We start from the raw sequence: 26,051 nt of genomic DNA, 5'->3' as shown, positions 1-26,051 counted from the left end.
GATAAGGCACCCCAGGTTTATGGCAGGTGATGGGTGGCATGAAGCAGATCCTGTGGAGGGACTAAAGCACTGTAAATCCACGCCCCAGCTTGTCTCACAATGAGTTTTTTATGTACCTATATCCTCAGGCTGCACTTACATTTTTGGACTGGTTCTGTCACTGAGCACAGAGCGATGAATTGCTGCCCAGAACTTACAGTCAGTTTATTTACATGAGCAAAAAGTTTCTGTTTGGAATAATTCTGCTCAGGGAACTGGTGCAACTCAGCAAAAGGACTGTCTTGCACATAGAAACAGGTCTGAGCTGAGGGTGGGGAGAAAAGAAGTAACATTGTGAGGGCGGATTTAATCAATACAGTTTTACTTCTGTGCATAAAGAAGGCTTAAAACTGCATTCAGCATCTCCAACTGGACTCTGCAAACCAATGAATCCCTCTGCAAAAAGAGCCTTAATTCCTCTGCCTGTTCCCCATTTGAGGAATAGGAATAATTCTCAGCTTGCAGAAGTTTAATGAGTATGAATTTGTCAATATTTATGCCTACAAAGAAAATAAAATATGCTGGCATTATTTATAGCATTTCAGTAAGCTCGTCAGAGCAGCATCATATATGATCAGGTCATGGGTTAACAAGGATTAATTTTCTTGGCAGAATTATGCTTTGCAATTTTTCATTTCAGTCTGTTGCTTTTGCGTATTTGATAATGTAGCCTACTAAATTCAGGGTCATTTTGCTTCTTGTAGGAAATTCAGCACTTCCCTACATAAATGTTTTTTAAGCAGAAATGTAGCCAGAATTGGGGAGTGCTGAAGTGCCGAAATTCCCTCTTGCAGCTAATAGCCAAGAAAATGCTACATTCCTCCATTTTGTAACTGCAAGAATTGCATTTCATCACATAAAAGTGGTTGGCAAGTTCCTCTTTTATACCTCGTGGCAATGTGAAGTTAATTCCGTATTACAGGAACCTGGGAGGTTGTCAAGGGGGTCTCTACAGTTCCAATTCCTTGATAAAATTTCCCCTGCTATGATGGAACCTGCTCCTGGTCACCTAGAGGCCTTTGACACTTGCAAAGGTCTTGCACATCCCTTAGATGACAAAAAGCACAGAAATTAAATGCTGTTTGATTAAAGCCCTGATCTGGGAAAATTAAATTTTGTCTTCAATTATTGCAATGCCTTATGGCTGCTGCTCCATCCTCTTGTCATACACAGTCACCAGAAAGGGCTCCAGGTACCCTTCCAAAGGTCTCCCTGTCCAGCTGGGACAATTTAGGATTATCAAAAATCCTTCTTGGTCTACTCCCTCCTCTTTCAAATTAATAAACAGGGCTTTGTAATTTCACACTCCTTCTATCAATCTGCTTTTCCTGGAGCTCTGCTCTGACCAGACCCTCTCCTGTCACTGACATGGAGCAGTTTTTGTGGATGGCAGTGGCTGCTCTCTTTGGAGCCTCACCTGGCTGTACAGACACTCTGCTAAGGCAGATCTGATTAAGGCTGACAGGCTCAGTATGGGAAGGAAAACGTCCCTGCTCATCACAGCAGCTCTTGCAGTGGCACTCTGCCAGCCTGGCGTCTCAATCATTTCCTTTATCAGCAGTTTCCCAGTTTATCATGAAGTCATTTGTTCCTGTTCCTCACTTTCCTGGTTTTGTCTCGTGTGGGAAGCCCTGTGAGCAGGGATAGTGAGCTCCAAGGCAGGGAGCAGGTACCAGGAGGCCAGAGCAGCCCTGCTGGGGCTCAGACCTCACTGCGCTGTTTCCCTGCTGGGTCTTGGGGAATGAGGTGAGAATGAAATGTATTTAATTGTATAACAGAACCCAAAACTAAGTTTGCCCAAATGCCCTGCAGCCACTTCCCATTGCAAACACACGATGGTCAGTGTAGCCGTAAGTGTTTTCCTGGGATCCCTGAGTCTCACTCCCCAAATGCTGCACCCAGAGAGCAGTGAGTGCTGACAACCATCAGGAGGCTCCATGGGAAGCCCTGTGCTATGAAGACTGCTCTCTGAAAATAGTTCTTCATTTTGGTGGCCTTTTCTCATGTAAGAGTACACATAATTACCCATTCGTGATTTCTCTCAAATCCATTAATACAGTGCTTAATAAAAAATCTTTCTTTTCTATTTGTCTAACACAACTAGATATAAACATCAGGATCATTAGCTTGTAAAAAAAGCTGAGATGCCTCCTTCAGAAAAGTGTAGCACTTTATCCTCCATTAATCCTAGACTTGTCTCAGTGAATGATTTGTACCACTGAGGTAATTTTAGCTGTGTAGCATTTGATAAGTTATCACAAACTTTATTACTGGACTTTACTCTGGACCTAAGTTAATTTTTTTTCTTCCATCATATTCAGTCTCAACTGTAGCCCTTCTATACCAAGATATAGAACAAGTCAAGTATTGAATCAACTGCATGTTTTTATTTCCTGTGTGTTACATCTTTAGTATAATTAATATATACAAAATTAGCAAGAGCAAATATTGTTCACGTTCAAATGCCTTTCTTTCTTGTCATGGGTCAGAATTTCAGCCAGGAAAAAAAAAAAAAATCCTTCACTCACACGATAAGCTTTTAGTCCATTTTCCCACAGCACTGGAGATCTTTTTCATTGCACCTGTTTTCATGTAGCTCTATTCCAAGGCAGGGAAACAAAGTCTTTGCAGGCAGAGCTGGTTTTGACAAAAGCCTCCTTTACTGTTTCCAACTTCACAACCAAACTGAATTTCTTTTCCAGAAGTTGTCAATCACATTCTCCCTCAGCAAATCGACACAACATGACCCTGCCCACGCTGGGTGAAACAGCTCTTAAGAGAAATACAATAGGGAGCATATCACATTAATCTCTTCCCTGTTATTTGACTGTTTTCCACTAACCTTTCCTTCTGCCAAATTTAATTAAATCAGCTGCTTTTGTGGTTCTAACCTGTTCCTTCTCTGTTTGGACCTTCCCTTCAATTCATAAGGCACAGATGATATGCAGCCAGCAGGGACATAGCCAAGCCATTTTCTTAAAATAATTCTCAGCAGTGAATAACAAATGACACCAAATGAGTTTATTTTATCCAGACCATAAGGAGTCAACACAGTACAGACGCCCCAGACTTGTGTTGTGCTCCTGACTGCCAACAATTTTAAAATCCAGGATCTTAGTGTTGTTCATAGCACGCGTATACATATAGGATTAGACAAAATGGTTTGAATATATAACATTGATTTTATTTTTTTAGTTGCTGCACTGACAGATTTTTAAAAAAACCTCGTGTTCCTCAGAATAAAAAGGTCTGGCTACATCAGTGGTGTCATGAGTGTGGAATTTCAAGCTTACCTGCAAAAATGAGACCAAGTATAAATAATGAGCAATATTATGAATATTTATTCACCTACACTGATCCTCTTGATGATCTTTTTCAAGCTTCCAGCCTGACAGAGCTTAAAGAAGAAGGCAGTTTTACCTGAATTGTGAAAGGTTTTTCTTCCTCTTTCTAATCAAGCGTGATGTACCAGAAAACAAATCAGGCTGATAAAAACAGAAGTCAGACTTACAAGAAAAACAGCTGTAGCAGCTAAATGGCTTAAAGCAGAGAAAGTAGGAAAACAGCATGTGGGGCTAATGATGGGTGGTTTTCAGGTTTCAGAATACATTAAGGCATTCTCCCTGTTTATTAAATTGCTCTGGCAGCATTTGACAGCAAAGGTTTTGTGGATTATAAGAGTGCAATGGACATAACTAGGATATTTTTTTATCCTAAAGCCTGGCCTTTGGGTAATCACCAAGAAGTTACACGCCGCAGGAGAAATTTGCTTTGCACAAGTCCAAAGAAGGTTGTTTCTTACTTAAAAAAAAAAAAAAATGTTTCTGAGATTGTTGTTTACTTTCCCTTCTCTGCCTTGAGATTTTGAGGTTTTTCTGTCTCAGCACTCACTCTTTTTGTCAGTAAGTGGCAAAAAGCACCTGGAAGCAGCCTCAATTTACGGCTGGCATGTTTACCACAGGGCACCTCTCTGCAGCCCTGGGAGCTGTGTGACCACCCAGACTTTGAACTCTTGCTCATCTCTCCCTGCCCAAGAAAAGCCAAATGTAATTTCATGGTTTTAAAGAAATTGCCTCCGCCAAAAGTTAGAAGGCTCATTATTCCTCAGGTCTCCTTTTAAGTGCTTTTTGTGAGATGACCTGGAATCTCTGGGGCATAAAGGCTGGAAAGTGTTGGTGGGAGCTGAGTTGGAGCTGGTTCCTGTTCCTGGGAGTTGCAGATGGACACCAGCTCTGTCCTGTGCAGCCTCCCTCATCCCAGAGGCTGAGTGCTCCACAAATGGATTTCTCTTCTCACGGTATCACTGTTAGATCAGAAGGAGTTTTAATTTCATTTTGAAGTGTTATTTTCAATTTTTTTTGACGCATGGAAAAATTAAATGACCTGCTAAAGGTCACTTGGGGAGGGTTTGGGAAAATGCTAAGGAAATCCAGATCTTCCAAGCTGCAGCCTGCAGCCTTAATCACAACCCTCCTCTGTTCTGGCACAGTGGCTGTAGTCAGAATCGAAATACATTATCCAAGATATTCATCACATCTCTTTTTTTTAGTGAAATTTATCTGTAGCTCATGCCAGCTCACTGCCATCCCTTTGCATGACTGTCAGAAACAGGTAATTCAGTTTCCTTATTTCTCCCCTGCTTCTTTGTGGATTTACATCTAATTTGGAGCTTGGATCACTGAAAAGAGAGATACCCATTTCTAGTGATTCTGTGATTCTGATGTTGATATCAGTGAGAGAACCATTTGAGAAGCTCGTTAACTGACAATCTAAATAGAAAAGTTGATACTATCCAAGGACAGAGAGTCTGTAACAATGGGGTTTCTGACAATAATTTCATAATTCTGACAATAGTTCTGAAGTCAGCTCATAGCACCTGGGTCACTTCATTCAAGTTTTGAGAAATGCCTGTGCTCAAATATCAAATAAGAAATGTTGTGGCCTCTGTAGCCCACCCTCTGCAAGTCGAAATGCAGAACAAGTATCGGGTTAATACCAAAACCCCACTGTGCTGTTAACCTTGGACACAGCACACTTCTAAACATTCTGCTGCCACCAGTGACCCCAGCTGTGGTCAGGGCCTGGCAAACCCCCTCAAGGTGTGTTTGGGTCATTTCGTTGTTTTGGTGGATGTGTTTTCCTGTATGCCTCCTTCTTTGGGCAGAAGTCTCCGCACTGAAATTCCGCATTTTTCACTGCAGCTTGGGTGTTTTTTCAAAACCTTGATAGCCCAGGCTCAGTGTCTAATCCCTTAGGAGTAAAACTCCAAAAAAGAGAAAAAAGTAACTGTCTCAGATAATGTGGTGGCAGCATATTGCACTCGAAGCACCACTGTTCCAGTTTAATACAGCCCTTCCTGTGCACGGCATTGCTGGCACCAGACATTGTTAAGAGAATCATTAAAATGATCCATCAGGATCCCCAGCCTGTCTTTCCATTTCCAGTTATTTGTCTGCTGTGCGTTGGTTTTGTTTCTTTTTTTGTTTCTTTTTTTTTTTTCTTTTTTTCTTTTTTTTTTCTGGTTTTGTCTCAGGGCTGTTTCAGTGCTTGGAGTTTCTATTTCTGCGCTTCCCTGTGTATCCCTGACAACTGGCAGCTCGCTCTCGGAGCTGCTCAGTCACTAGCCCTGCTCCTGGAGCTGTTCAGAGGCGTCCTGGCTCTCTCCCTGAGATGAGGTGCATGAGCAATTCTCTTTGGTTCGCAGATCTCCTGTCTGGGAGGCTCCTGGGAGATGTGACCAGGATGCTGGAAGGCTTTTTGGGATGCCTGCTGGGGTGTGCTCTGTAGCCAGTGCAGGGACGGGTTTCCACTTCACCACTTCCCCTGCCTGAATGAGACAAGAAAAGGCAGCCCTGGGCAGCAGCCACTGAACTGTTTGGTCTCACGCTACTAAAAGGCCAAACAGAGTAGACTCCTGAAAGGCTTTCTGGCATTCTTTGATGTTGTAACCTCTGTGTGATGAAAAGATCATATTCACTCCCTTTCAGGTAACTTTTAAAGCACTTCCTCCTGCTTTCATAGGTAAGCTCAGCTTGCTAGTGCTGGGTGTTGTACCCACCACCAGAGGCTGTTTTGCTTTCAGAAGCTGAAGCACAAAAGAGGAAAGAGCTGCTAAAAGCTCGAGCAGGTCCCATTTACACTTATGTGAGAGATTCGACACCCGCCCCGGGAGAAGCTTGAACAGTTATTGGTGTTCCAAATGGGTCAAAAGGTGTAAATTGTAACACATTAATATACTAGCATAAAGTGCAGTAGCTTAAGAGAGAATAAGATGAGTTGTATAAGGTGTGAGATCCCCCACGTTATGGGCCTTAGGTGCTGAGAGGGAAAGTGTTAAGAGCAGGTTTAATTGCTGGTTGTTAATCAGGCTGCCAGGAGAAAGTTGTTAAAGGTGGATGTCAATATAGCTCCAGTGCCAAGTGAAAGTCCTGAGCTTGGCCATGGACCTTCATTTGTATCAGACAGAATGGTTTTTGAAGGGCAATGGAACGGCTCCTCCAGGCTGGAGGTGTGGATGAAGCTGCTGTGGGTGGTAGGACTGAGGTACAGAGGAGTTTATTGGTGTTTGGGTGGTGGCAGGAATACACAGGGTCTGCCCAGGGTGTCACACCAACACCTCTGCTAGGAGGAAAGGCAGGCTGGTGAGCACAGGGCTGCTCCCAGCAGAGTAAACTCTGCCTTGCTGGATAGAGCCAGACCTGCACCACCCCTGCCTGGGGCTCTGCCATCACAAGCAGCTCATAAAATCAACTACACCAGAGGCTTGTGAAAGGGGAACACCTTGCCATGCTGGAGGAAAAACCAAACAGCCCCAGCCAAATGGAAAAAAACATCCCTGGCTGTTTGCTTCACTGTCTGTGGCTGTGCAGCACTGAGCAAGTGGCCCAGTTTGCTTTAGAAATTGCCTTCGCTGCCTTGTTTTCTGCCTGTCTTAGCAGAAACATGAACACCTCAGGTAGGAGCTGGTCCTGTATAGCGAGGCTGTGATGGGGCAAAACTGCATTTTGCCTGTGCATTGGGATTTACAGCCCAGGGTCTGATGTCTGCCGAGGACTCTGCAGCCACAGTGTGATGCTGTGTTGTCTGGGAGAGATGAAAAAGTCAAGGTTTCTCCAAGACTCTGCTCAGCTCTGGCACCACCATCGCTGTGGGGGTTGCAGATGTGCTGGGTTCTCTGCGTGTTCTCTGAAAGCTGCCTTCTTCCCAGAGCTTCCAGAAGAGGGCTTTCTGCTGGAAATCTGGTTTTATTTAACCAAGGCTAAGTAGGGAATATTAAGGGATAGATGTTTTGAAAGCTTTTCCTGTGAGCTTTGTGTAAATGGTGGCTAGTTAGGTCTTTTTGGAAAAAGTACCTCTGCTTGAGTCAAGTGAAAGTTTGTTTTTAAATTGCCTTTCCTGGTTCTGGTGCAGTATTTATTGATGGTGTGTTTGCCATCTCTGATACCCAAAAAGATGAACATCAAGTCTTCACTAGCATGCCAAAAAAATTATTTAGAAAACAAATCACAAAAGCTTCTCATACTCATCTCACTGGTGTTGCAAAATTAGGGGAAGATGAAAAAAAAAAAAAAAAAAAAACATAAAGAAGATGTGAGGATAACCACGGGAGGAAATAGAATTTAGATTTTCTATCTCCTTCACCAACAGATTCCTGCTAATAATTCTACATCCTGGTAACCTTATTTGCTTTACCAGACGTGATGCTAAAATTAGCTAGTCATACATTTCTCAGGAAGTAGTAATTAATTGGACAATATTTGTACAGAGCTTTGAAAATGTAGGTCCTAATTTTGCAAACCCTTTGTCCATAATGCAGATTAATTTAATCACATAATTACTGCATTTCTGGACTTCGGTATACACAGTTCCCCAGCCCATGTGTGATGTATAATAATTGCCTGTGTAAACTGGCAATAGCCACATTTCTCAAATCCTGTGCGTGCTCGTTTGGAAATTGGGATCACAGGTAGCATTCCATTAGTAGGACTTCATTTTAAAATACTTTGTTCTTTTCTGCTCTGTCTCTCAATACGATTTACTGTTGTTTATTCCCTCTCTCAGCAAGGCTGTGCTCAGCTCAGCCAGGGATTTGAGCCGGGCTTTCGGTGCCAGCCTCTGTCTCGATGGGGAGAGCCACTTGCAGTAGCTGTAATTCTGTTTGGGGCACCTGGTCCTTTGTGTGTGCCAGTGGAATGGGCTGGTTCAGTGATAACGATCAGTGTTAAGCCTTTTCACATGAGCAGTCTGTGCTATTTGGCCTGAAAGGGGATTTCTTCTTTTTCTCTTTAGAAAGTTGTTTGTACACAGAGAACGCTGAGAGATCTGCCTTCTGCTTTAGCTCAATTTTTTCATAATTTCTACCTAGAGCAAGAGGATTTAGCCTTAATTTAATACATTTTTTAACGTTTTTGCTCCGCAGACCCTGTATTAGATTGCTCCAGCATCTCACTCCTTTAGTGGTGAAGGACCCACTAATTTCCAGCCTAAATTTATTCATGGCCAGTTTACACCCATTTGTTCTTGTGTCAACATTGTCCTTTAGCTTAAATTGCATCTTTGCCTCCCTAGTGTTTATCCTCCTGATGTTATTTATAGACAGCAATCATATCTGCTATCAGCCTTCATTTTTGCTAGACTAAACAAGGCAAGGCTCTTCCAGGCTCTTCTCCCGGTGATGGGCTCTTCAGTGCCGGCACCTGGTTGGATTCAGGGGGCTCAGCAGCGAGCACAAGGACCTGGACTGTGCTCAGCAGCATCCCGATGAGCCCGGGGTGCTTGGCACAGGCCACCAGCACTGCCAGATGTGCGGGGCTGAGAGCATCACACGGGGCGTTTGCCAGCAGCGTTTGTGCTTGGAGAGATGGAGGGAGATGGTGGGACATGGGGAGAGCCCTCCTTCCTCTTGTTTTATTGTGTCCAATAAAACAACTTCCAGGAAAGTTTTATTGGGTTGGTGCCCTGCTGAGTTTTCCTGTATTTTGTGCTATTAAATTACAGCTTTCCGTTATCCCGTTGCCCTTTTTCCAAGCTTCCATTCCTCCTGTACAAGGCACCTTTTTAACCAAACCCTTCACTAATTTCCCATTAACCAGCTTAACAGATTCCTTCAACCAATTCCCATCTTCTGGAATTTAGCTGATGTATTTCTTTGGGGCACTCTATCAGATGATTGACAGAAGAGCAGACAGATTAGATCTGCCACAGTTCCTTTAATTATTCCTTCCTTCATAATTTTTTCCTTCAAAAGTCCTTCTTAATTTTTAGGTCAGACTAAAAGCTCTGTACTTATCAAGATGAGGGTTGTGTTTTTTTTTTTTTTTTTCCTTGGCTGGAGTAGAAACAGCACATTTGCTTTGCTGTAGCATGAAGATCTGTTAGATTTATTAGAAACATTTGCCACGGCACCTCCCACAGGCTTCACTGGGACTGGGTTTTTAGTCTAGACCCCCTTGGGCCACAGGCTCATTTCCTGAGCTCCACAGCATCACCATCAGAGCAAACATACAGTAAATGTTAGGACCAGTTTGGTTTACCTCTATGCTGCAGTTTCTGCCCTGTGCTATTTAAAATGTCATTTTCGCAAAGGAAGAGAATAGGAGAATTGTTCTGTATGATCAAAATGCCATCGAGAAAATGTCTCTCGTGCTTGGGGGCATTAGGCTGCCTCTTTTTTCTTTTTTTTTTTTTTTTTTTTTTGTTTTTAATAGTCGTAACAATAATAATACTATTAGGACAACAAACTGAGATGCCCCTGGAGACGATGTGACAAATTAGAAGGACATGCTGAAATTGAAATTGATTGAATAGTTCAATAAAATCAACTTAATGCACAAAAGCAAAAAGATTAGCTAGAGAAAAACAAAAAATCAGTAATTTGTTATCTGCTGGGGCCAGTTTCACTGGAGATTGAATTAGTTATAAACTAAAACTAGGCACTCGAAAGGAGCACTCTTCTATGCCCACAGAGGTGAAGCCTTTCAGATGGAGCTGGATGTGGTGGCAACCATGTGCCTGATGGTTTGGCAGATTAGGAATCTAGCTCACTTCTTTTCTTTTTTTTTTTTTTTTCTTTTTTTTTTTCTTTTCTTTTTTTTTTTTTTTTTTTTTTTTTTTGTGTGTGTGTGTGTGTGTGTGTTGCATGATGTGATCGACATCTTTCTTCTAAACTTCGTTAATTTAGTGTTCTGAATTTGTGTGAGATTTTTTTATTAACGCTGCACAGCTAAGTGAGTGGTGTTTGTTAAATAAAACAACTCTGTTGTAAACCTGGGGTCTGTGAATATATAGACACAGATGTGTTTTTCTCATTTATGTGAAATCTGATTGCTGCTACTTTTTTAAAGTATCCTCCCCACTCCTATGATTTAAACCTTCTGTTATTTAAACCAAAGTATTTGCCCTGTTGGGAAATACTTTCATTAGCCTCTCAGGTTGTCTGTAACAGAGAATAAGGAAGAAACAGCTGAAATAGAAGAAGAAAAAGGAAGAAAAAATATGAACTAGAAATTGCATTCACTAATAAGGATATTTCAGCCTTCTGCAGTGATTTACAAATGGAGTAGTGAACAGACCTTCTTGCATGAGGCAAAACAAGGGCTAACAATAGTTTCTCCCTCATGTTTTATTATACAAGATAGGAAGAGATAATGAAAGTGCATTTCCATAATATATTCCAGTTGCAAGGTGCTGATGGATCCCTAAGTGTGATGTCTTGTCAATTTAGCAGGTCAATTAAAAGCCCTGGAATCAAGATAAAGCTAAAATGCAGATCTCTTATTCCGGCAACTCAGAAGAATTAAAGAACTGAGCCAATTACAGCACTTCAAGGATGTTTATATGGGAATAAAGAGATCTAATTGACCTAATTCTTGCCCTTTGAAACTTCAGGGGACATTTGACATTTTACACACGCTTGTAGCATTGACACCTTAAAGGAGCAGCTCTGGGTACCTGAGCTGTGTTCTGGGGCTAGTTGGTCTTTTTTTGCATTCAAGTCCCTCCACCTGACTTCACAGAAAAGCTTTTCCTGCATAAAATTCTGCCTCCACCTGGTTTACACACCTCTGGGGCTCTGTGATGTGCCACCTGGAGCCTTGAGGAGCAGGGTTGTGTTGAGCTTTTGGCTGGATCCTTCCCTGGTTCTCAGGCGTTGCTTTTCAGGAGAGGAGCTTTGCTTTCCTATCTGCCTCTAAAGTCCTCTGTGAGCACAACACATAAGCGAAATCCTCATAGTAAAATTCTTAAATAGTAAATTCTGCAGATCTAAATGAAAATTTATTGTTGAGGCCAGTCATAAAGATCAGGAGACTTCTCTTGGTGCAGGCAGATATTCCTAAATAAAGAGATCCCAGGAAGATCTGTGCACATGCAACATCAGATGGCCTCTCCTATTTTATTCAGGTTTATTTTCCAGTTGTGTTGACTTGCAGCATGCTTTAGAACTTCACTGTGTGATATTTATGGCCGGCTCTGTGATGTTTTTTTCCTTTGAGAGCTGTGTTGTCGGGGGTGCTCAGGAATTTAAATTAGTTCTACTGAACTGCTGTTTATTGCATTGAATTATTTTTTTCTTCCATACTGGACTTAAATTCTCCTTATTTACCAGGATTGTGTTAGGGATTGAAACACGAAGAGCATTTTAATGCTTTTTGGGCATCAAACTGTGTGAGCAGAATGAGCTGGAGGGCCGCCAGGCAATGTTGATGTCAATTTTGGGGGTATAATGTTCTTAGCAATGTTTTCAGTGAAAACACATGAACAAAACTTCTACTAGTTTTCAGAAGACAGAAGCTAATGTTGCAGAAAATACTTAAAAGTTAATAAAAATGTCAGCTTCAAGCAGGGAATTTTGCCCATAAGACTTTTATTTTCCCATGAGACAGGCGATGTCCACCAATCTATGCAAAAATCACTTCAAAAACGTTGCAGAAAAATTGATTTTTTTTGAACTAACATTTTTAATCCAATTAACTTCTTAGTCTGCTTAAAGATCACACTTGTATAAGGAAAACAAAGCAAAGTGTTTTACATGGGTGCATTTTTGTCTCATCGTTTCCTTTTCTTCTTTTTTTCCAGAAAGTTCAGCAGTACATAGTCATCGTTCAAGCCACAGATATGGAAGGAAATCTCAATTATGGTCTCTCAAACACGGCCACAGCGATCATTACAGTGACAGATGTGAATGACAATCCCCCTGAATTCACCACCAGCACTGTGAGTATCCACACATCAGCAGGGTGATGCATGGCCAGGGTGGGTTTAATTCATTCGTGTTGGTATCTGCTGTCTCTCCAAACTGGTTGGGCAGATAGGAGGAACTTCGATGGATAACTGTGGAATAAAGACTTTCAGGGGAGAAAAAGGGAAAAGACTGATTCATGAACCAGCACAACTTACTTGGTGACTGATTTGGCCAAGGCACTGAAGGAGCTGGAATAACGTGGCAAACTGCCCATGTCTGACTGCACCAAAGAGGATGCAGTTGTTTCACAGCAATTGCCTGTAGACATATCAGAGTTATTATTATTAATATTTAGGAGTGAAACCCTGAGCAGTGAGAGATATTGGGGGTTTGTGGCTTGGATATGGTTTCAAGAGGGCTGTAAGTACTCTAAATGGTAACAGGTAGCTGGTAAAATTTGTATTTCACTGGTAAATCTAACTGGTAAATCTAAATCATATTTGTGTGGGCTGGCAGTAAACATGTAGATATTCTTCAGTACATCTGGTTTTAATCAGTTAAAGATTTTTCTTATGTTTTATTAGCACAGTCCTCTTCTGTTCTCATGTGTTCCAAGGTACTCCTGGAGGGCAAAGGGAAAAAAACAGAGATTGTAAACGACAGAGTTTTAGAGCTGGTTAAGGTAAAAATGAAGGATTGGAAGGTGAAATGATGTGGTCTGGTTCATTCCAGCCTTCATAATCCATAGATGTAGAACATGTGAAATGTGCATAGTAAATTTAGAAGTCACAGAGCAGTGCAGAGGTCTGTATGCTAATAAATGAGAAATGCTTGTGTACCCCCTGTCTGTATTCATATGAGGGTCAACAAGGAGCAGTTAGTGTTGTATCTTAAATGGACATCAAATCTTTACAAATACAGAAGGTCTAACTTCTTTGTGCTCAGGTCACTGAATGTCCTTGGAGGAATTTTTTTATTATTTATATTATTCTGAATTTTCATTCCATCCTAAAGGGTCTCTAAATATTTATTAGCGTAGGACCAAAGTTTCCCCTTGGTTGTACTCTTACAAACTGCAGATATGTCACAGAACTTAAGGAAGTCATGCAGAGCCCAGTTTATGCCCCTGTGGACCCAAACTGGATTCATGTCAGTTCTGGACTCTGGGTCTTTCCATCTCCATCTGGAGCTGGGCTTGGGGCTCTGACACCCTGACATCCCAAACAACCTGTTCTCACAGAGTGACTTGGATCTAGATTCTAAGAACAAAGACACTAAATTCTTCCTGAGTCACAGCAAAATGGGCTGCACCCAACACGTTTTCAGGTCTGGGCATCAATCCCCAGGCTGTGCTGCTGCTCCAGTGGATGTTAACACGTGTGCTTCGTGTCCACCATGGATATTCCAGTCCTTTCTGATGTAAAGTTGTGGTTAAAGATCTCCTTCAGTATGGTACAATTATGAAGAGCTGTAAAAATACAGCATTTGGGCTGTGTGGTCCTGTCTCCTGCCAGGACAGAATTTATCTCTCTGGAAGGAGGTTTGTGTCTGTGGGGCCACTGGACCTTGTACCAGAGCACTGCTGCAGCTCCCTGGGGTGTGGGGGGCACTTTATTCTGCCGGGGAAATAACTTCCCTGCCCTCCATTTGAGTGAAAAAGGAATGACATCTAGTGGCCGTGTCACTTCAGCACAGGTAGTTCACATGACCCAGGTTGAGGGGTCCGTGTCTCCAGGAGGAGTTGGGAGCTGAGGTTTTGGGGAGCAGGATGAGCTGGGTCAGGGTGACTTGCACGGGGAAATCGGTGCCTTCTGCAGGGCAGCATCCCCTCCAGATGTGGTGTGTTTTAATGGCTTTCCAAAGCACTGCTCCAAGCTGATGGAAGGTGGGATAATGGAAATTTTCTTTCAGGTGAATTCTGAGTATTTAATGTCTCGATGTGTGTTAAACGTGGAAGGAATAAAAGCCATCAGGAGAATTACCCACAGAATTGTGTTAAATGGATTAGAAAATGCTACTCTTCCTCTAAGCAGAGTTGATGTGTACCATAATTTCTCTAATTTCAATCACCGAAGAAAGAGTTTTGTAAGGGCCAAAGGCTTTCCACAGTGGCACATGGGACTTCTTTATGAAGAGTTTAAAACCAAGGGTGTTTTACAATAATACTTTCTGATTCTATGGAAACAAATATCTTTGATATACTCCTGGGTATAGCCAGGCTGAATTTCATGTGAGTATGAAAGTATAATATGTTTTTTCCCTTACTGGCAGAGGGAACAGCATCAGGCTGATGAGTTTCTTTAAGCCTGAGTTGAATCTCCTCGCTGTCCTCAAATAGTCTGATCTGCATTTTAACACCTCTAAAAAAAATAGCAAAAATCACTTTCCAGGAAATCTATAGCTCCTCAGAGAGTGAGAAAGCCCATGGTCTCTTTTAAGTCTGCGGACTGTTTGGAGAGATATTGTATATTTTTATTTTAAATAGTTGTATTGAGATGCTGCTGTAAAAAACAAAAATAGGCTGAATAACTGAAACTGTGGCTTGCTCTTGGCAAGCTGCCAGATGAGAGAAACTCAGGAGCTGTATTCATCCCAGACAGATACAAAGGCCCACCCTATAGGGTTCTTAAATTACCTGTCATTCAGCCAGGGTGGTTTTAGACTTAATCGTTTCTGGATAGGAATGTAGCTCAGGAGGACGCTGCACCACGCTGGTGTCACAGCTCATGTATTCAGCAGCAGGAATTAATGTTGCTGTGTAAAATTTAACAACGGGATGGGAGAGAGGAAAGCATCCACTGTGATGGTCAGCAGAGACAGGGCACGTCTGTAGCCAAGCACAGTGCAGGGGGGAAGAGGCTGTGTGCATGGACCACGTGGAGTTCTGACACAGAAATGCCAAAATAACACATCCAGCAGAGGTGTGTTGGTGAATGGACATCCAAAATACCAGATGGGCTGGCATCAAAGTGTAGTGCTGGATGAGAAGTGGTGAAAGAGCAATAAAATTACAAAGATCCTTAAAGGTACAAAATGAAGATACCTCAGTAAAACTCCGAAATGCCTGGGTGCTTCCATGAAAATTGATGCCAGTGGGTTTCACATCCTTTGGTCCACCACCTGAAAGGCAGGGGAAGAAGGAGCCCCACCTTCTCAAACAAAGGGTTATGAAATTATATGGGAGGAAAGAAATCCAAGTTTCTGGATGAAAGAATTTGGATCTCAAGTCTGGTGTTAACCCTAGGGCCAGTCTCCGTCAGTGTGGCCAGTCCTGACAGTCATGAGCACTACCTGCATTGAGCTGCAAGGCACCAGGCACAGCGAGGACCTGGTGCCTCCTCTGAGCCTTTCCAGCTCTTTTTTATGTGATGGTGAGTGTTTTCTTCATCTGCAGTGCTACCTGTGCCTGTGCTGAGAAGCATCAAAGAGCAGCCAACAGTGAGGAGGTGTCTCCTGAGAGACACCACAAGAGTGGAGCAGCCTCTGAAATGCTGTAAACATCACAGGAAGCTGTTTGGGGCATTTTTAATTGTTCAATGCAGGACTGTGACCCAGGGAATGCTCTTCTGGCTATTTAAGGGACTTCAGCCTGTCCACAGTGTTATGTTCTTCATGTGACATTGTTGCTTGCAAAAATAAATGGAGGCAGCTCTTCCTCTGCCAAAGAGGAGAGGTAGCACTGACTCCTCAATGTGCCCAACCAGCCCCATGCCCACAGCTTTGGGTCAGATGTCATAGAAAGAGGTATTTTAATCCCCCAAGTTTTCTGTGACTCATTCTTATCTGTGGAATTTTTGGTGGATTTTTGCACCTGCCGAGTCACCAGCTGTTCTAAAATATTGACATTTTAACTGGACTGTGTTACCAAGGCTTTGTAGGAATTTTTACTGGAAAACTGGCTCTCTTGCTGTTCTAAGATAAAGGTATCACTGTGCCCTCCAGAGTCCTTGACACTTGTAATAGGGTCATGTCCTCGGACATGTCTTAATTATGGGGAAATTCCTCAGTCTCCCTTAAATATTTATCTCTTGTGTGCAATGAGTTGTGATTTTTCCATACTAATATGGATCCAAAGATCTGTAGCCTCTGGCCAGAGGCTTACCTCAGACACAGTGAAATTAGTTGGTATTTCAGAGATTAAAAGTCAGCTGGGACAGAACAATGCTGGATAGTCTCAGGTGTGGTTTTATGTAAGATTGAAGCATCTTTCTTGCTCACAGGAGGAGCACCTTTAATTCCAGCAAAATCTTTAACCCCTCTCAGGCAGGATGCCCTTTCCAGTCTGACCCATGATACTGTTAATAGCCATCCAAGGATTTCCACTTTATCTAAGAAAATGCATAATCAGAGGGGAGGAGAAGTGAAAGAAATCCATGCCTACACTTGACTCATACAAAGTCTATTTTTATCACATTCAATCAGGAACAATCAGGCACAGAGAGGAGACGCAGATGAATTTGCATGATCAGACTTCTGTGTCTGAAATGTTAATTAAAAGTTATTTTAAATTTGCCTACTGTGCAGAACTTGTTTTTATAGTAGCCCATGTAAGGAAAATATTATTTTACAGGGCTAAAGTGCTCATGATTACTTGAGCTTGTGGATTCTTGGGGAAACCTGCCTGGCAATCAACCTCTCAAAAAATTTGGAGGGGGTGCAGAAAGAAAAGGAAAAAAGAAACTGAACTATTCAAGTTCTTTAAGCTCCTGAGCCTCAGGAGGTCTTATTTAAAGCTACTTTAAAATTTGCCCTTTGGCACTGCTTTGAGAATCTCCTCTTCCAAAGCTGAATCTGGTGGAGTCTGTTTTAAAGAGGCAGCTCTAGGACAGCATCCCCTTCCCTGCCTCACTGGCAAATCCTGACACTGACACCAGTTAGGAACAGCTCCAAAGGTTTAGGACTGGACTGTTGGGATGGATGGGTCCTTCCCAGCTCACAGGGCAGTGCTGGCCTTTGCTGGCCTGGGAAAGACTGGCTGAAGTCAAAGCAGAGCTGCTGGTGTGGAGTAACCTGAATCCAGAGAGGTTGGAGCAGGAGGGATGTTTCTGTTTAAGGTAAATCTGGTTACAACACGGACTTGGCTAATCAGTGAAGGAGCAAGTGCTTGTTGCAAGCACATTGGGAAAAGCAGTTCTTGCCAGTTTTTAGCTGGCCTATTTAATTAATATTGTCAGACCAGGCTCACCCCTGGCTGCTGCAGTGAGGCTGAGTTAAGCTAGCTCGTGCTGGGCTGGATCAGGCAGTGCTGGAATCTGCAGAGAAGAGCTCCTTGCTTCCTGCACAAAAGAACATGGAGAGAGACCCGAGTTAAAAGGGCTTCTTGGTTTTGGCACCACACTGCCAGGAATGTCTGACCTTTGTCTGTGCAGGTATTCTGGTTCCCTGAGTACTGTGGGAGATGTTACTGAGCCCATTCCAAGAAGTGCTTTGGAATTAGAGAGTGAAGGTGTTCTCAGAGCATCGCTGCCCTGCGGGCATTGTCCTTTACCAGGAATAGTTCTTCCTCCTCCCATTCTGGTGTTTCCTTCCCATCTTCTCTCCCCTGTGATTTACTTGTGTACATCATTCCATGGAGCAAAACAAGCCAAGATCCTCCATCCCCTTCTGCTTTACAGCTTCCCTTCCCTGGTTATCTTGCTAACCCTGCTGTGCTCTATGCTCTGCTCAGTTTTCATTCTTCTGACCCAATTTGGATGTAGTAATCCAGTTTCAGTGCCTTGAACAAAGGCATTAGTATTTCCTTTTTCACAGCCATGCTGTAGCTCTCACTTAGCCTCCTGCTCTGTGAACTTGCCAAAATTGTGGAAAAAAGCAAACAAGCATAGCCTAAAATTGTATTCCCTGTTCTGAATGCATTTGTTCTCACGTTCATTGTTTGTTTGAGGAGAGAATATAGCTCTGCATCAACCTGTGCAAGAGCAGCACTGCACAGAAATAGCTGATGTGAACTTAAAAATGTGACTTTTTTTGCAAGTTGGGTGAATGCTTTGCCTGGGCTCCAGCCCCCTCAGTCAGATCCTGCTGAGCTCCATTTTTAACGGTGAGCTTCAAAACAGAAAAGTAGCAGGGAAAACCCTCAGCTCTCCCTCCAGGCTGAGAGATTGTGACTTCCAAGTGACTGGGATGCAAAGATGCAAATAGGTCTGCTTCGGAGAAATGATATTTAATGGTCGTAGGAAACCAAAATCAGCATCCATGTCAGGCTGCCTTGGGGTTTCCTGAACACATTTATAGGCAGATGTACCCAGAAGCATTCAGAACATGGGAGTGTTCTGAGAAATCCCTTTTACATGCATGCTCATGTTTTACAAATTAATCTTACACTGTGGAGGGAGAACTCAGCAGGAGTGGGATGTCACTGGGATTTCCTGCAGATACAAAATTGGACCAGGATGCCTTCCAGGGCTCCCTAAAAAGAGATCTTTACAGGCTGATCCAAGAAAAACTAGTGGAAGTGGGTAGCTTGCTATCTCCCAGGACCCTGGCACGTGTCCATCTGCCTCCAGCCTGTTCCTAGACCCTGGAAGAGATCAAGGGCTTAAATCTTGAGCACTGTGTACATGATTTGCCAGTGTACAGACTAAAACTGCAGATGTAGCTGTCCATTCAGATCTCCCTGTCCCTGTCACTACACCTGTGCCATTCAGAAAGTCTGCAGTGACATTTGAATGTAGATTAGCCCGGATCACACAGCCTTTTTTAAATCATCAAAACTACGCCTGTGGCATAATTTAGAGGCACTTGTCACACGAGGCAGAGTTCAAGTAGATTGCACAGGTCAGAGCTGGCAGGGGAAGGAGCAGGTGCTGTGGTAAGGGAATGTACAGGACTGTGTTGTTTTACAGCTGAAGACAAACCCAGGAGTTCTGTACAGTCCTGCAGACAGGCTTTATTGTTAAAAATCAATTATGCTTTCATGGAAATTCCCAGATGACTGTGTTCACTTGCAGTTTTCCAGTCAAAACGAGGCTCAGCCAAACGACTCAACAAAGCCTGGGCTGTTATAGAGCTGTCAGCCTCTAACTGAAATAAATTATTATATTCCAGTGAATCGAATATGCCCAGTAGCATTTGGGTATATGAGCATCTACCTAATTCTGTGTGCATTTCCATTAAATATATAGTCAGTGAAGTCTTAAAAGCCACAAATCAGTCTAGTTTTCCTAAATAAGACCCCAGTGCTTATAAATTGAAATGGACTTTCTGCCTCTTGTTGCATGTCCTGGTGACAACCTTTGCCATGAACAATGAATTAGATTAAGGATGTTGGGTTGAGAGGTAGCAGTAACAAACAGAGCACAAGGAGAAACAATATTCATTATTCCCATCCTGTTTCAGCCTTGTGCTGAGCTCACCACAATAATTCCAGGGCTTTGCAGCTGTAGACATGCAGGTTAACCATGATTAGGAAACTGTTTTGTGTCTTGATCTGCCTTTGGAGTCAAACTGACCTTTGGAGATGGATCTCCACCTCAGTGCAAAGCCTGTCCAGTGGAGCTGAGGAAGTGTGATGCCCACACAGTTCCATTCTGTTGGAGAATGAGGGTAATCCCCAGCCCTAAGTGCAGATTCCCTGGGAGCACTGTGGCTTTCCCAGTGCCTGGAGGGAACACAAGGCACACTTCTACTCTCTTGTGGATGCTCAACTTCTGTTCTTTATTTTATCACCTCTTTCATCTAAAATGAAAGGCGTTTCTCACTTTATGAGAAAACAATAATTCCTCACGTCTTAATGAAAAAAGCATCAGCTCTTCTGTGATGTCTGTTAAGCTTTTATACCAAGTGTAACACATGGCAGAAAGGATGAAATACCCTTGAGACTGCAAAACAGATAGAGATACAGAGATGTATATGTATAAATACCAAATATAGATGTGCATCTAGCTGGATCCAAAGCATAGACAGATGCTGATGCCAGGCAAACAGTCATCAATCATATCCAAGTCTCTACTCACAGATAAATTGTGGATTATATGAATTATTCCATTACATTGTGTGGGTATATATGCATCGATTTAAAAAAAAAAAAGCCATCTCCTTGATAGAAGTCTCTTCCTAATAGACCCCATTAATCAAAACCTAAATTTACAGTGCCTTTTGTTTTGTTTATTTCCTTTCAGTACATTCATTTTCAAATTATCACCAAATTAATCATGTACAGAGCTTTAAACTGGCTGCCACGTGGTAAAGCAGTTCTGGTTCCTCTCCATTACACTGAGCGTTAGTTACTAAGGCACAGTTCAAGGCTCTGTTTAGCCTGATTCTGCCCTGGACCTAATTGGAATCAGCTAGATTCTTCCTTGTAAATGGGTCAGTCACAGAGAAAAAACATCAAATGTAATCTCAAGATTGTGAAATAAAGCAGAGAAAAAGAAAAAAGAAGATAATTTTATTTCTCCTCATTGATACCTGCCTGGTGGTTAAAAGAAGGATTAAAATGAGGTCATTAAACTTTCCGTGGAGACAAAACCCAGACCTCAGTGGTAATATGATTAATCAAATATAAAAGTGAAGCTATTCTGAATGAATAACTCATTTTTATAGAATATCTAATTACTGAAATGTCGTCTGCTGCAGAAAAAAAAAAGGGGGGGGAAATTAATTGCAATAACAATTCAAGAAGATAAAGTTTTTCTGAATTAGGTCTACACAAGAAGCTAAATTGAGTTGATTAAGTAATTTTGGTTTCAGGAACACCCTTGATGGAAGTAGTGGTAATGAATTTTTCAGACCTCAGAGTTTAAAATTGCCAAAGACCAGTGATTAAAAAAAAAAAAAAAAAAAAAAGAGAGAACGATAGTTTCATTACAAATTTCAATTTTCTGTCATTAAAAAAAAAAAGTGGGGGGATATTAAAAAAAACCTCTATTGGTCTTTCTCAGATTGGACACATGTAGTACTTGGTGTAAAATCAGGAATAGTACAACCCCCTCTCCATGCTGGAGAGTGTCATCTCAGTCAGCTGGAGCTGCAGCAGCACACGGGAGGCAGAGCCAGGAGGAGCAGCACAGGTTCCATGTGCTTCCTGCATGTGTTCCACTTGGAACATACAGCACCAGGCTCTCCTGCCTCTGCAGAGCTTCCAGCAGCTGTCACTCGTGGGGTGAGTGGCACCTCCATCCTCGTGGGACACCTAACAGTGCATGCATGTGACACATCAACTGACTGGACATTTGGCTGTCTGTCCTGCTGGCTTTGCAGGTTTGTGCAGCTGGGGTCATATTATAATCAATGTTATAATATAATCAATATTATAATGCAATTATATCAATAATTTAAATTCTAATTAGCATTAAATACCTGGTAATATTATCAAAGCACAGACAGCCCCTGGCCCACGACAGTGCCCATCAGCCATTGCTCACTGTCCCTCACTGTCCCTCACTGTCCCCCATTTGTCCTCTCATTTGCAGCAGAGCTGTCTCCTGGTTCAGTGTCTCATTTAGCAGGGATTTCTCTCCTCCCTGTCCTCCCCTGTGCAGGATCTAGAGGGAGAAGCCACAGAACACATCCCCACCCCGTGCTTGCCATGGAATTGCCCAGTGGTTCCAGGCAGGTGTGAGCTACCTGTGCGCAGTGAGGTGTGACAGGGACACGTGTCACAGATGGAATCGCTGCAGTCAAAGGAAATGTCAGAGAAAAATGCCCTTGTTACTCTGTGCTGTGCTGCCATGGAAATCGCCCTGGGCTCTGCCACCAGATCCATGTCTGGATCAGATGCTGTTCCCATCATCTCTGGTGTGTCAGTCAGGCTGAAATTTCAAGGAGAAATCATTGATGCTCCTCTATGTATCCTCTATGTACCCTCTGTATCTACTACCCACGTTTCTCGTCTGACGTTTTTCCACCTGTGGCATTTCCCTCAAATCTGAATGGTTTCCTGTAGATTTGGTGCCTCTTTCTGCTTTTGATGATACACAAAAAATCCTGATTCTCCTTCTCAACCCAGACCTGGCCTTGGAGAGGCTCCTTGAGTTGTCTGAATGTAGACACCCAGCACCATCGTGTTTGGGCTGGATGTCCACCCAGCCCTGGCATGTCCACGTCTGCCAGATATCCCAGGCAAACACTCATTTATGCTGGATTACTTCATTATCTTAGAAGTCCACAGCATCTCAGGCACTGGTGTGAGGCTGAGAAATTTAAATACATTCTGTAACTCCATTATTGGAAGATGCTGAAATAAATCCCCTCCTTGGGTCGGCAGGTTTTTAATTCTTCAGTATTCTGTTGCTTTAAAAACAGTTGCTTACCAAGGGCTATCATTTTAAGAGGATATATATCTGGAATTTCATTAAGTACATTTCACTTATGAAATCTTTAGTGACATGTTGTGGGGAGGAAAAAACGGGAGATTTAGCAAAGGGTTTAGGAGTGCTGTGAGTTTTCTCTTATCAAATCTTTCTAACTGTCCAAGAGGTATTAAGGCTTCCTCATTGTAGAAGAAACAGTCACAACACAGAGAGCAGCCAGTTAAAATCAGAGAAGGGTTGAAAGGTTTCACAAAGTTTTTTAGAGCGTGGCAGAGTTTTTCCTACTGCTCAGCTTAGTGCAATAACAGATAGATTAATTAACAGATTAATTACCAAAAAAATAAAAAAGGAGAAATAATACTCTTTTCTTTCCTGAATTTACAAGTGTAGAGTGACTCCATCTTTTCTTTGACCCAATATCCTGTGTTTCTCACTGCATTGCTCTGCTCCATTCCAAAGGAAGTGCTGTAAATAAAATTTCAGCCTCTTTTTCATGGCAAGGCTGATTAATTACATGGTGTTTAATGTACTCTTTTCTGTGCTCTGGGTTACTGTAAACAGGCAGGCATTTCTCCAGAGTGCCTGATTCTCACCTAGGTGAAGGTGGCAGGGAGTTAGACCAGGTGACCTTCACAGGTCCCTTTGAATATGGACAATTCTGTAATTCTGAGATTTTAGGGACTCCATCCTTTCCTGTAGAAAGCCTGGCACAAATCTCCTGTGAGTGCAAGTTCTCACTCCACTGGCAGGCACTGCCATCATATTTTAAGCATCAGTAAGAACATAAAAAGCCAACCATTGTGACACCAGTGCAGAGGATGGTGTCTTTAAACCAGAATAAACCACGCTTTTAGAATAAAACACCTGCTTCCCTACAGGACTGCTCTGTCCAGTCAGGAACACTTCTTATGGCCTGACCAGAGGGTCTTCCAGAGCCTGATGATGGAGTTCCAATCTACTCATTAAAAACCCCCAAACCCCTCTGTGTGCTAATTCTGAGACTAATCTGGAAGGAACAGAGATTTCAATTGCAGTGCAGAGGAGGTTTGAGCAGGAGTCAGTGTGCAGATGGGCTGAGCTGTGCTGCGCAGGAAACTTGTTAAAAATCTCAATACCAGGATTATAGCGCATGTAAAAAATCAGTTTCAGTACCCTTATAATTCTTCCTTTCCCAAATACCCATCCTGAGATCCCAGAGGCACAGGAGCAGCTTTCATACGCCTTAAAATGTGAAAAAATTAAATTTAAAACTCATTATGGGGAATGGGCAGTTAATAAGAAAATCCTAAACCAGACTTATCAACTAAGGCCCTTCTATATGAAACTTTATTACAGGTGCCTGAATTGAAACATCCTCCTCTAGACACATTTCACCAAGAGATAAAGAGACAGACCTGTGGAGTACGTTTTGCTCACTTAGGAGCTGAGCTCTCTCACTCAGTTTTTGCTGCTCTGGTTTACATGTAAATCAGGAAAATCATGTTTTCAGAGTGTTGTTCAAAGCAGCGTGGTTCTTTGCTGCTTTGCAGTTTGCAGGAGAAGAAGAAGCGAGGCCTGATGTGCCAACAAATGAATTGATTGCATCTTCTTTTTAGGGCTGGTTATTTAGAGAGTAAAAGTACATTGGAAAGCCCCCCCTTGCCGTGGTGGGGGATGCAGGGGGCACTGCTCTGGCAATTCAAAGTCAGGGCATCCAAACCCTGTTTGATTTGAGGTGCTGGAGCTTCCCAGCTGGAAAGCAGAACAAGCTGCTTTTGGCCTGTTTCTCCCCAGCCCATACAAACCTGTGTTATATGTGGGCTCCCCAGTGGAGCTCAGAGCCTGGGAAGAGCTGTGCTGGGATCCAGCTCATCCCAGTTCCCTGCCAGCCTTCCCAGGGCTTTTCCATGCTGGCAGCTGAGCCAGGATCACAGGGCTCTGTGACAATGCACTGGGGAGATCGATAGGCTAATCCAGGCTGACCTAATGGATTTAGCAAGTAACACATGAATTAATGATGTTCTCAGGATTCTGCCCCAGCGCAGGGCACGGCTCCAGCCCAGTTCTGCAGCTGCCTGGGGAGACAGGCAAGTCACTTCAGCCTTTGGTTCTGCAGCTGAAGGGAAGCATAGGGCTGTCAAGCACTGTAAAGCTGTGATGTATCTGTGCAAAAATGTTCTGTTATATAAATGTATGTATATAAGGGGTTTTTTTTTTAAGAATGAGGCTTTTGTAGGCAGTGCCAGCTGTTTTAAAATATATGTCTCTATTTTAAAGAGAGCATTACTAATTACACCTGACAATCAAATAGTCTGTAGAAAAGTATCAGCCAGCTTTTCTTGCTGTTCGTTCCACGGGCAAGAAACAAAAGGTAAGTTAGACAAGAGGGCAAATGAAATGTTTAAAGGATCCTTGTCTAAAACTGAAAAATAAAGGGCTGTGCTATCAGATCAGAATTTTAATGTATATTGTTTCCAGTGGCTCCTGACATAAAATCTTTCATTGTTGGTTATAACCATTGTTAAAGGTCACTGTTGCAAAGGCTACATCATTCAGACGAGATGAGATCCCATTTTGGATAAATTCACAATTTTACTTCCTAACAAGGTGATAGTATCAGGATTTGAACGTACAAGAGTGTAGGTTTACGGATTAAAGGCTTTTGTGTTCTGGAAACCACACTATGCCAGATTTCATGAGTTTCAGTGAGATGGGCAAGTCCCCGAAGTCAAGTAGGTTGATTAAAGTGGTTCTTTATAGCCTTTGAAATAGAGATAAAGTACAACTTTCCTACACGGGGTTAATGTAGAAATTTTTTTTCTTGACAAGGCTATATGCCTTCCAAGGGCATAATTTTAATCTCTTTCTAAACCTTTCATATGAACATTGTAAAAAGCTCCTTTGTGTTGTAATGCATTTTTATAAAATATCTAAATTTCTATGCAAACTTCAAACCTCATTTCTTAAGATATATTTATTTGGAAATGGTTATCTTGCAGCAGAATGGTGTCTTGTGTCATCATTTCTGCAGCATCTTTTCACACTATCAAAGGAATGTAACATCTGATAATGAAAAAAAAATTAGTGCTCTTTGTTAGATATGCAAACTACTTTTTTTTTTATATATATATATATCCTTTTACTATTATGTGCTCTGAACTCCTGGCAAGTACTCAAAGAGTCTTTGCACCAAGGTGAAACCTACACGTTCCTTCCTCACACCAGAGTCTGAAGTGAGAGGGTTTTCTTTTGCTAGGGTATTGCTTTATTCTCCTCTGCTCCAGCTTTGTCTTCATATTCAAAGAGTAAAATTTGTATATTGATCCAGAGTTAGTCATTACTCGAGAATTTGAAAAATTGCATCAGTAAAGACAAAGTGTAAAGCCAGTGGCTGTCACCTGTGGCAGGAACACAGACAGAGATTGTCTGTGCTCCAGTCTGAGATCACCTTCAGAAACTTTAAGGTTTGCTGTTGTTTTTCAAAGTCTCTCAAATAAAAAGAACCCAGCACATGCTGACCACTCTGAGCATCACTCATGCTTCCTGCACAAACTCCTGGGAGCCTTGTCTCCACCACACCATGCACACAGAGCTGAGAG

The 26,051-nt window shown here is 42.4% G+C and overlaps 1 protein-coding gene across 1 annotated transcript in view; it reads left to right on the top strand.

Annotated features, from left to right (window-relative positions):
* Window positions 1–26,051, top strand: part of CDH4 (cadherin 4) — a 421,793-nt gene that overhangs the window by 366,298 nt on the left and 29,444 nt on the right. Inside the window, exon 8 of the mRNA XM_066330899.1 lies at window positions 12,115–12,252. Within this exon, the coding sequence (XP_066186996.1) occupies window positions 12,115–12,252 (138 nt within the window). The remainder of the gene's footprint in view (window positions 1–12,114; window positions 12,253–26,051) is intronic.

This window comes from Sylvia atricapilla, chromosome 16 (assembly GCF_009819655.1).
Source record: "Sylvia atricapilla isolate bSylAtr1 chromosome 16, bSylAtr1.pri, whole genome shotgun sequence".
In the NCBI taxonomy this organism is placed as follows: Eukaryota; Metazoa; Chordata; class Aves; order Passeriformes; family Sylviidae; genus Sylvia; species Sylvia atricapilla.
The sequence above is the reverse complement of the archived record's forward strand: the minus strand, read 5'-3'. Positions and strand labels throughout refer to the sequence as shown.